Raw genomic sequence first — 12,283 nt, forward strand, 5'->3', positions numbered from 1 at the left:
CCACGGCACACCAGACTGTATCTCACGGCACGGTGGTTGAATAACACTGCTGTATACAGGCTTGTGCAAATTTCCAAATTGAATGAGGAACGTCTCCCAAAGTCCAATGTAAGACATTATCCATAAACCTCAGGTAATGTTATAGTTTACCGAGAGAAAACACCATAGCCTACATGACTTCTCAGCCCTATTCTGATTGTACGTAAGCTTTAGAGAAGTGGCCCCCGGTCTGTACATGGATACTCTTATGTTAAATAGACAAGCCATCACAACATAGTGTACATAGCAAGCCAAGGAATAAAAGGAAACAACTACCTTCTGAAGGCTGTTCTTATTCTCAACCATCAATGCCATATACTTGAAACGTACACAAAAAAGGCAATTGAGGTGATATGGACAACACATGACACCTGTGTCAAACTCAAGGCCGGGGTGTCAGATCTGGCCAGCCTTCAATGTGGCCCGCTCCATCATTTAAGTGGTCTGCAACAACATTTAATGCGGTCTTCCACATCATTTAAAGTGGTCGGCCACATCATTTAATGTGGCCCTAAACGTTATTCAACGTGGTCTGCCACATCATTCAAAGTGGAATGTGGTCCGTCACATGATTTAATGTGATTTGCCACATCATTTTAATACGCTCTTCCACATCAATTAATGCAGTCCCCTACATCATTTAAGTGGCCCCTACATCAGTTAAGTGGCCCTTACATCATTTAAGTGGTCGGCTACATTATTCAATGTGGTCTGCCATGCCATTCAAAGTGGAATGTGATCCGCCACGTTGTTTAAAGTGGCCTGCCATATCATTTTAATATGCTCTTCTACATCAATTAATGTGGTCCTTACATCATTTAAAGTTGTCGGCCACATCATTTAAGGTGGCCTGTCACGTTATTCAATGTGGTCGGCCACATAATTTTAATATGCTCTTTCACATTAGTTAATGTGGTCCGTACATCATTTAAAGTGGTCTGCCACACTATTTAAAGTGGTCTGTCACGTTATTCAATGTGATCGGCCACATAATTTAAAGTGATCAGCCACATCATTTAAGGTGGCCTGTCACGTTATTCAATGTGGTCTGCCACATCATTTAAAGTGGTCCTTCATGTTATTTTATATGGTCTGCCGTATCATTCAAAGTGGAATGTGATCCGCCACGTTGTTTAAATGGCCTGCCATATCATTTTAATATGCTCTTCAACATCAATTAATGTGGTCCGTACATCATTTAATGTTGTCGGCCACGTCATTTAATGTGGCCTGTCACGTTATTCAATGTGGTCTGCCACATAATTTAAAGTGATCAGCCACATCATTTAATGTGGCCTGTCACGTTATTCAATGTGGTCTGCCACATCATTTAAAGTGGTCCTTCATGTTATTTTATATGGTCTGCCGTATCATTCAAAGTGGAATGTGATCCGCCACGTTGTTTAAATGGCCTCCCACATCAATTTTAATTAATGTGGTCCGTACATCATTTAATGTATGTCTGCCACATAATTTAAAGTGGTCGGCAACATAATTTAAAGTGGCCCGTTATGTTATTCAATATGGTCTGCCGCATCATTCAAAGTGGAATGTGATCCGCCACGTTGTTTAAAGTGGCCTGCCACATCATTTTAATATGCCTCTACGTCATTTAATGTGGTCGACCACATCATTTAATGTGGCCTGTCATGTTATTCAATGTAGTCTGCCACATCATTTAATGTGGTCGGCAACATAATTTAATGTGGCCCGTCATGTTATTCAATATGGCCTGCCGAATCATTCAAAGTGGAATGTGATCCGCCACATTGTTTAAGTGGCCTAATATGCTCTTCCACGTCAATTAATGTGGTCCCCCACGTCATTTAAAGTGATCTGCCACATCATTTAATGTGGCCTGTCACGTTATTCAATGTGATCTGCCATATAATTTAAAGTGTTCGGCCACATAATTTAATATGGCCCGTCACATTTTTCAATGTGGTCGGCCACATCATTCAAAGTGGTCGGCGACGTTATTTAATGTAGCCTGTCACGTTATTCAATGTGATCTGCCACATCATTCAAAGTGGAATATGGTCCGTCACATTGTTTAAGTGGCCTAATATGCTCTTCCACGTCAATTAATGTGGTCCCCCACGTCATTTAAAGTGATCTGCCACATCATTTAATGTGGCCTGTCACGTTATTCAATGTGATCTGCCATATAATTTAAAGTGTTCGGCCACATAATTTAATATGGCCCGTCACATTTTTCAATGTGGTCGGCCACATCATTCAAAGTGGTCGGCGACGTTATTTAATGTAGCCTGTCACGTTATTCAATGTGATCGGCCACATCATTTAATATGGCCCATCACATTATTCATTGTGGTCTGCCACGTTATTTAATGTGATCTGCCACATCATTCAAAGTGGAATGTGGTCCGTCACATGATTTAATGTGACCCTCCACATTGTTTAAAGTGACCTGCCACTTCATTTTAATATGCTCTTCCACATCAATTAATGTGGTCCCCTACGTCATTTAAGTGGCCGTACATCATTTAAAGTGGTCTTTTCATGTCATTCAATGTGGCCCTCAGAGGGCAGCCATAATTGCGATGTGGCCTCCCTGCTTGGCACTCAGCATCAAAGGTTGGAATTGGGGGTTAAATCACCAAAAAATGATTCCCAGGCGCGGCTACCGCTGCTGCCCACTGCTCCCCTCACCTCCCAGGGGGTGAACAAGGGGATGGGCCAAATGCAGAGGACAAAATTCACTACACCTAGTGTGTGTGTGACAATCATTGGTACTTTAACTTAACTTTAACTTCAATAAAAACAAGTTTGACACCCCTGCGATACAAGATATCAATTTAGCCGACGATAGAGTTTTTAATTTTATCAATCAATCAATCAATCAATCAATCTTTATTTATATAGCCCTAAATCACAAGTGTCTCAAAGGGCTGCACAAGCCACAACGACATCCTCGGTACAAAGCCCACATACGGGCAAGGAAAAACTCACCCCAGTGGGACGTCGATGTGAATGACTATGAGAAACCTTGGAGAGGACCGCATATGTGGGTAACCCCCCCCCTCTAGGGGAGACCGAAAGCAATGGATGTCGAGTGGGTCTGACATAATATTGTGAGAGTCCAGTCCATAGTGGATCCAACATAATAGTAAGAGTCCAGTCCATAGTGGGGCCAGCAGGAAACCATCCCGAGCGGAGACGGGTCAGCAGCGCAGAGATGTTCCCAGCCGATGCACAGGCGAGCGGTCCACCCCGGGTCCCGACTCTGGACAGCCAGCACTTCATCCATGGCCACCGGACCTGTGCCCCCCCCCCTCAAGGAAAAGGGGAGCAGAGGAGAAAAGAAAAGAAACGGCAGATCAACTGGTCTAACAGGGGGGCTATTTAAAGGCTAGAGTATACAAATGAGTTTTAAGATGGGACTTAAATGCTTCTACTGAGGTAGCATCTCTAATTGTTACCGGGAGGGCATTCCATAGTACTGGAGCCCGAATAGAAAACGCTCTATAGCCTGCAGACTTTTTTTGGGCTCTGGGAATCACTAATAAGCCGGAGTTCTTTGAACGCAGATTTCTTGCCGGGACATATGGTACAATGCAATCGACAAGATAGGACGGAGCTAGACCATGTAGTATTTTATACGTAAGTAGTAAAACCTTAAAGTCACATCTTAAGTGCACAGGAAGCCAGTGCAGGTGAGCCAGTATAGGCGTAATATGATCAAACTTTCTTGTTCTTGTCAAAAGTCTAGCAGCCGCATTTTGTACCAATTGTAATCTTTTAATGCTAGACATAGGGAGACCCGAAAATAATACGTTACAGTAGTCGAGACGAGATGTAACGAACGCATGAATAATGATCTCAGCGTCGCTAGTGGATAAAATAGAACGAATTTTAGCGATATTACGGAGATGAAAGAAGGCCGTTTTAGTAACACTCTTAATGTGTGATTCAAACGAGAGAGTTGGGTCGAAGATAATACCCAGATTCTTTACTGATTCGCCTTGTGTAATTGTTTGGTTGTCAAATGTTAAGGTGGTATTATTAAATAAATGTCGGTGTTTAGCAGGACCGATAATCAGCATTTCCGTTTTCTTGGCGTTGAGTTGCAAGAAGTTAGCGGACATCCATTGTTTAATTTCATTAAGACACGCCTCCAGCTGACTACAATCCGGCGTGCTGGTCAGCTTTAGGGGCATGTAGAGTTGGGTGTCATCAGCATAACAATGAAAGCTAACACCGTATTTGCGTATGATGTCGCCTAGCGGCAGCATGTAAATACTAAAGAGTGCAGGGCCAAGAACCGAACCCTGAGGGACTCCGCACGTTACCTTAACATAGTCCGAGGTCACATTATTATGGGAGACGCATTGCATCCTGTCAGTAAGATAAGAGTTAAACCACGACAAAGCTAAGTCTGACATACCAATACGTGTTTTGATACGCTCTAATAAAATATTATGATCGACGGTATCGAAAGCAGCGCTAAGATCAAGAAGCAGCAACATAGATGACGCATCAGAATCCATCGTTAGCAGTAGATCATTAGTCATTTTTGCGAGGGCTGTCTCCGTAGAGTGATTTGCCCTGAAACCGGATTGAAAAGGTTCACAGAGATTGTTAGACACTAAGTGTTCATTTAGCTGCTGTGCGACAATTTTTTCGAGGATTTTCGAAATAAAGGGAAGGTGGATTAGATTACAATAATTCATGATGATGACACATTGTCGCTGTGTCGCGCATATTTGACAGCGACAAGCGAACAATGCGTCCAACTTACTATATCATTCTTGTTAGCGGCTAAGGTCCCTCCACAGTGCAAAGCTGCTTCTAAGTCAGCAATCCTCGCCTCCATGGCAGCAAATAAAGTACGTTTTTTACAAGTATCATCCCTGCAGGACGAGGAATAGCCAAACATGTTACACTACACATTGTAAGAGGATACAATGCATCCGGAAAGTATTCACAGCGCTTCACTTTATCTTACAGCCTTATTCCAAAATGGAATAGATTTATTTTTGTCCTCAAAATTCTACACACAATACCCCATAACAAAATTAAACGATTTTTTTTTTTGCAAATTCATTTAAAATGTAAAACTAAAGAAAGCACACATGCATACACATACAGCTTTTGAATGTAAACAAAGGTGAGCAGGTTGACATACATTGTGGTTAGAACAATATATTTTTATATACAAACCCCGTTCCATAAAAGTTGGGAAATTGTGTTAGATGTAAATATAAACTGAATACATCCATCCATCCATCCATTTTCTACCGCTTATTCCCTTTGGGGTCGCGGGGGGCGCTGGAGCCTATCTCAGCTACAATCGGGCGGAAGGCGGGGTACACCCTGGACAAGTCGCCACCTCATCGCAGGGCCAACACAGATAGACAGACAACATTCACACTCACATTCACACACTAGGGCCAATTTAGTGTTGCCAATCAACTTATCCCCAGGTGCATGTCTTTGGAAGTGGGAGGAAGCCGGAGTACCCGGAGGGAACCCACGCAGTCACGGGGAGAACATGCAAACTCTACACAGAAAGATCCCGAGCCCGGGATTGAACCCATGACTACTCAGGACCTTCGTATTGTGAGGCAGATGCACTAACCCCTCTGCCACCGTGAAACTGAATACAATGATTTGCAAATCATTTTCAACCCATATTCAGTTGAATATGCTACAAAGACAACGTATTTGATGTTCAAACTGATAAACATTTTTTTTCTTTTGCAAATAATCATTAACTTTAGAATTTGATGCCAGCAACACGTGACAAAGAAGTTGGGAAAGGTGGCAATAAATACTGATAATGTTGAGGAATGCTCATCAAACACTTATTTGGAACATCCCACAGATGTGCAGGCTAATTGGGAACAGGTGGGTGCCATGATTGGGTATAAAAACAGCTTCCCAAAAAATGCTCAGTGTTTCACAAGAAAGGATGGGGCGAGGTACACCCCTTTGTCCACAACTGCGTGAGCAAATAGACAAACAGTTTAAGAACAACGTTTCTCAAAGCGCAATTGCAAGAAATTTAGAGATTTCAACATCTACGGTCCATAAGATCATCAAAAGGTTCAGAGAATCTGGAGAAATCACTCCACGTAAGCGGCATGGCTGGAAACCAACATTGAATGACCGTGACCTTCGATCCCTCAGATGGCACTGTATCAAAAACCAACATCAATCTCTAAAGGATATCACCACATGAGCTCAGGAACACTTCAGAAAACCACTGTCACTAAATACAGTTTGTAGCTACATCTGTAAGTGCAAGTTAAAGCTCTACTATGCAAAGCGAAAGCTATTTATCAACAACATCCAGAAACGCCGCCGGCTTCTCTGGGCCCGAGATCATCTAAGATGGACTCATGCAAAGTGGAAAAGTGTTCTGTGGTCTGACGAGTCCACATTTCAAATTGTTTTTGGAAATATTCGACATTGTGTCATCCGGACACACACACTTCAGTGTGTTCCCAGGTGCAGCCCACACCTACACCTATCAGTTTATGGTTTGCGTAAAGGCTAACTTGTTATTTTCCTTTGTAATCTCTGCTTACTGAGCCTATGGTGCTGTTAAGTTATTGTGGCTCAATTTGCCTTAATTGTTTTTATGTTAATGTATTATTATTTAATATATATTATTGTTTTAGTTTCTTAAGAGATATTCCTGGCTCTGAATTTGCTCATTGCTATTTTTAAGTTTTTGTGCATTATTTGTTGCCGTCATCATTAAACGAACAGGTTACTCATCAGTTACTCAGTACTTGATTAGTTTTTTTCACAACATACTTTTTACTTTTACTCAAGTAAATATTTGGGTGACTGCTCCTTACTTTTACTTGAGTATTAAATCTCTAAAGTAACAGTACTCTTACTTGAGTACAATTTCTGGCTACTCTACCCACCTCTGCATATAGAAATATACAACATAATGTCTCAAGAAATATTCATATAATGAATAAAGCAAAAATATGTATTGGATCAAAAATCACTAAACATTCTTAACCGCTTGCTAGTGTTACCATATCTACGTTATTGCTAAGAAATATGGGGAAATAACTACAAAAGTAAACTTCATTCATTTACCATGTTACAAAAAGGATCAATTAGAATAATATATAATAATGGATATAGAGAACATACAAACCCTTTATTTATTGAATCCAAAATATTGAAATTTATTGGATCTGCAAACAGCTAAAATTATGTACAAAGCAAACTATATCATGCAACCCAAGACTGTACAACAATTATTCTCAACAAAATAGGAGAAATAACTTTAGAGACATTTTTAATTTAAAACATTTTCATTCACGTACAACACTTAAAGGGTAACTGCACTTTTTTTTCCATTCACATTCATTATGAGAGACAAGAAGACAAAAGAATTGGAATTTGTAAAAATAGGCTGGTTCTTTGTGTCAGGCAATGCAGCAATTGGGAACAATCCATTCTGTTCTTGTCTCTCATAATGATTGTGAATGACAGGCAACATTAAAAAAAAAGTGCAGTTCCCCTTTAAGACTTTCAGTATATCAGTATGTGGAATTAAAATGATGGAATGAATCAGACAAAGAAATGAAACAACGTATTAACATGACACAGTTTAGAGGCTGTTCAAACAAGTGTTTACAAACTAACTGTTGGCATGATGTTCTTTTTCTGAAATGCTGAGTTAGATTAACGCCAAATGTAACGAGACACACCTTCCAAAAAATTCTACTTTGTCTCAACAGGCCATATATAATTCTCCCAAAAGTCTTGTCAACCATTCAGGTGTGTTTTTGGTCAGCAGTGGTTTTTACTTGTGAACTTTGCAAAGGATGCCATTTTTGCCCAGTCTCTTCTAGAGTTGTACGGTATACCGCGATACTAATGAATCATATTTGGTACTATACCGCCTCTGAAAAGTATGTCATGTCATTGCTGGTTTACGAGCAGAGGAGCATATTCGGCAGCGCACAATCACAGAGTACTTACAAGCAGACACAGTGTGTGGACAGAAAAGGGAGAACAGACACATTTTGGCTTAAAAACTGACAATAAATGTGAAGTTATAACACTGAAACGCCCTCAGGAAGAGGTGCTTTAAGACAGTGGTCCCCAACCACCGGGCTGTGGATCGATTGGTACCGGAAAAATAAATAAAATAAAATTATTATTATTTTTTTTTAATAAAAAAACATAGAAAACACAAGACACACTTACAATTAGTGCACCTACATTATATATCAATATAGATCAATACAGTCTGCAGGGATACAGTCCGTAAGCACACATGATTGTATTTTTTTATGACAAAAAAACCCCCCAAAAAACTGTAATGATACCAAGTACAATAGCGTATCTAGTCCATACTACTATGATTACATCAATATTTTTTTGGCATCACATCTTTCGTTTTTTTTAAATTCATATTATGTTTATAAACTCGGGAAATATGTCCCTGGACACATGAAGACTTTGAATATGACCAATGTATGATCCTGTAACGACTTGGTATCGGATCGATACCCAAATTTGTGGTATCATCCAAAACTAATGTAAAGTATCAAACAACAGAAGAAAAAGTGATTATTACATTTTAACAGAAGTGTAGATATAACATGCTAATAGAGAAAATAAGTAGATAACAGTAAATGAACAAGTAGATTAATAATTTGTCCTTAATAATGTTGACAAAATAATAGAATGGAAAATGACACAATATGTTACTGCATACGTCAGCAGACTAAATTAGGAGCATTTGTTTGTTTACTTACTAATAAAAGACAAGTTGTCTAGTATGTTCACTACTTTATTTAAGAACAAACTTGCAATAATAAACATATGTTTAATGTACCCTAAGATTTTTTGTTAAAATAAAGCCAATAATGCAATTTTTTGTGGTCCCCTTTATTTATAAAAGTACCGAAAAGTATCGAAATCATTTTGGTACCGGTACCAAAATAATGGTATCGGGACAACATTATAGTCTCTTCCTTATTCCATTCTATTAACACTGACTTAACTGAGGCAAGAGAGGTCTGCAGTTTTTTTTAGACATGCGTCGCTGTGTTCTTGGGGTAATTTTTGTAGGCCGGCCACTTCTCGGAAGGTTTACCACTGTTCCATGTTTTCTGCATTTGTAGATAATGGCTCTTCACCGCAGTCTGCTGGAGTCTTAAAGCTTTGGAAATGGCTTTTTTAACCCTTTCCAGACTGACAAATGTCAATTGCTTTATTTCTCATCTCTTCTCGAATTTCTTTGAAACCTTTTGGCCGACTTTCTTTTGTCAGACAGGTTCTATTTAAGTGATGACTGAACACATGAATGCAGCAATGTACAGAGACATCCCGGATGAAAACCAACACTTCCCATCCAACCTGAGTGGTGCTGCAAAGAGGAATGGGCGACATTGCCCAAAGATAGGTGGCTTTGTATTCAAAATGACTCGAGGCTGTAAATACTGCCAAAGGTGCATCAACAAAGTATTGAGCAAAGGCTGTGAAAACTTATGAACAATGTTCCCTCTATTTTTTTATGTTTGTGAGCAAACGCACAAACTCCCTGAGCATTCAGTGGAGCACATGTGAGCAACATCAGATGTGCACACTGTGGCCACACCAGCGTCACACCTGTCCCAAACCTGACATAACAATTTAAATATTTTATTAAAATAATTTTCTGATATAAGTGATTTTGCACTCTTACAATGACAATATCAAAAAAACATGTCTTTCATGACCTATGTGCTAGTATTGTATGTCTGGCTGCGGGTCCTGCCTTTAAAAGAAATGTTACCCCTTTCAGAGATCACATTTAGTTCCTGTAACTTTCTGTCTGTAAAATACATCTTTTTATTAGCATTTATGAAATCTAGTGACAATATTTCATGAATAATATCCTTAGATTAACATTCTTAATAAATGGCAGTAAAATAAGCACACATCTGATTGAGGAGTGTTACAACCTGGTATTTACACATTGTGTGGCGTTGGGGTTGTCCGACTTTTTGTGTGGCCATAAACGCAACACAGGCTAAGTGCCATGAGTGCGCGTGTGTTGGTGCAGGTGAGACAGAGCAAGCGGCTTCTGTTGAAACGACGGATGACAACGTTGGTTTAAGCCTGGTTTGTATGGCAGAAAATTACCAGTTTTTATAGATACAAGTTTTTTTTACTCATGTTTTTGGTGTGGTTACAAACAGTTTTACTCAATAAAGTGATTGATGGAATTCCTGTCCGTACAGTGTCTCGACAGACGATAATTGAACTGTGTTGACAAAGATTGTTTTATTCATTGGGGCCACTCTTGTTGTCACCTGTCTCTCACAGAGTTGCATTGCAAAATCATACAGAATAAATTGTAATGTGTTTGTTTTGTTTAAAGTTCAGATGGGATTTTTGATTTTCTGAACGGCATTAATTTTCTGTGCGCAGAGGACGCGTGAGCAGTGCGCAATTACGCAGGCGCGCACCTTAGAGGGAACGTTGCTTATGAACATGTGATTTTTAATCTTTTTTATTAAATTAGCAAAAATATTTAAAAAAAAAACAAAACATTTTCACATTGTCATTATGGTGTTTTTGTGTAGAATTCTGAGGACAAAAATGAATTTATTCCATTTTGGAAAAAAGCTGCAACATAAAATGTGGAAAAAGTGAAGCACTGAATACTTTCCGGATGCAATGTAGTAGGGTTGTTCAGTATACCGGTCTTAGTATAGTACCGCCATACTAATGAATAATTTTTGGTACTATAACGCCTCTGAAAAGTACCATATTTTGCTACCGGTACCAAAATATTGGTATCGGGACAACACAACACTGTATGTATGTGAGCATGCGCTGTGCTAACTTTTTAATCTATATAATATGTATTATTCTTATTGCTATGATTATGTTGTTTAATTGTATTGCTATTAATTGGTGCCATTGTGTACCTTGCCTAGGGACTACAGTTAAAAATGAGCTCTCTACATATACTGAAATGTTTATAAATGTGTGCCGTCCCTGTGTTATAAGAATGAATACATTGAAACTGATACCTGAGAGTGATGATGTCAAAGTTTCCAGTGTGCAATCTGGCCATCAACATTGCCAGGTCATTGGCCTCTGAGCCACTATTTGTCAGGTAGACCACCTGTCCAGGTGAAAAACACACAAACGACAAACACAAGGAGAGAAGTTTGTGTTAGTTATTGGTAACCAGCATGATAGTGTAAAAACATTAATAACAGATTTATGCACTTTGGACAAGACAAGGACCTGAGTATATTATATATTTCTTAAAATGTCAGTTTACATTTGTAGAGAGTCTGGACAAATCGGTTTCAGAGTTGGTACTCAACATGGCGCCCTGTAGTCACGTGAGGGGCTTTTGGCTAATCATTTAAGACACGGGTGTCAAACTCATTTCAAATGGGGGGCCACATGGAGAAATATCTACTCCCAAGTGGGCCGAACTGGTAAAATCACGGCACGATAACTTAAAAATAAAGACGACTTCAGTTTGTTTAAAAATAGAACACATTCTGAAAATGTACAAATCATAATGTTGTTGTTTTTTTACACTTACATGTTGCGTTTAATTGTATTCTATCTTTGTCGTTATTTGTATTTTCTGAATAAATTATGTGATAATGTTCATCAGTCAACTCATTCGTGTTAATTTTCAATCTATCACGATAAAAAAATGTAATCAAAATCAAATTACAGTATGTTATTCATGTAGTTTGATCATTTTCCTCGACTGACATATGTAGCATCTGTCAAGACGAGGTGGTTTTCGCAACTTACTGAGAGGGTTGTTCTCCCAGGAAGCAAACGGACTATTCCGGACAGGACTTGAAGGTAGGAACATGTTTAATTATTCAAAATCCTACACATCACAAAAGACAAATACAAAAGGAAAGTGTGCCGTACGCACGAGAGGCTAAAGAACAAAAAACTTAATGCAGAAAATATAGACGTTAACACTTAGCATGAACTATGGCATATCAAGAACAAAACTAAATGTGGTAAGAAACGAGCAGCATGAACTATGGTAACGTATGAAAACAAGCAATGACGCCAGGACAACTAACTGGCAAAGACAGGCTTAAATAATGGTCTCCTGATTAGAAACAGGTGTGTCCCGAACGCAAGAGGCAGGTGAAAATCATAAGTCGCCATGGAAACTAAAATAAACAAGGGTGCACAAAAACAGGAACTAATGGATTCTTAAAACTAACAGAAAATAACAAAAACATGATCCAGACCACAG

At 39.2% G+C, this 12,283-nt stretch overlaps 1 protein-coding gene across 4 annotated transcripts in view; it reads right to left on the reverse strand.

Annotated features, from left to right (window-relative positions):
- Positions 1 to 12,283, reverse strand: part of agxt2 (alanine--glyoxylate aminotransferase 2) — a 73,245-nt gene that overhangs the window by 39,507 nt on the left and 21,455 nt on the right. For all 4 annotated transcript variants that reach the window (XM_061927000.2, XM_061926999.2, XM_061926997.1 and 1 more), the window contains exon 5: positions 11,067 to 11,161. In XM_061927000.2, coding sequence (XP_061782984.1) covers positions 11,067 to 11,161 — 95 coding nt within the window. The remainder of the gene's footprint in view (positions 1 to 11,066; positions 11,162 to 12,283) is intronic.

The sequence above is a fragment of the Nerophis lumbriciformis genome, linkage group LG32 (genome assembly GCF_033978685.3).
Source record: "Nerophis lumbriciformis linkage group LG32, RoL_Nlum_v2.1, whole genome shotgun sequence".
NCBI classification, from domain to species: Eukaryota; Metazoa; Chordata; class Actinopteri; order Syngnathiformes; family Syngnathidae; genus Nerophis; species Nerophis lumbriciformis.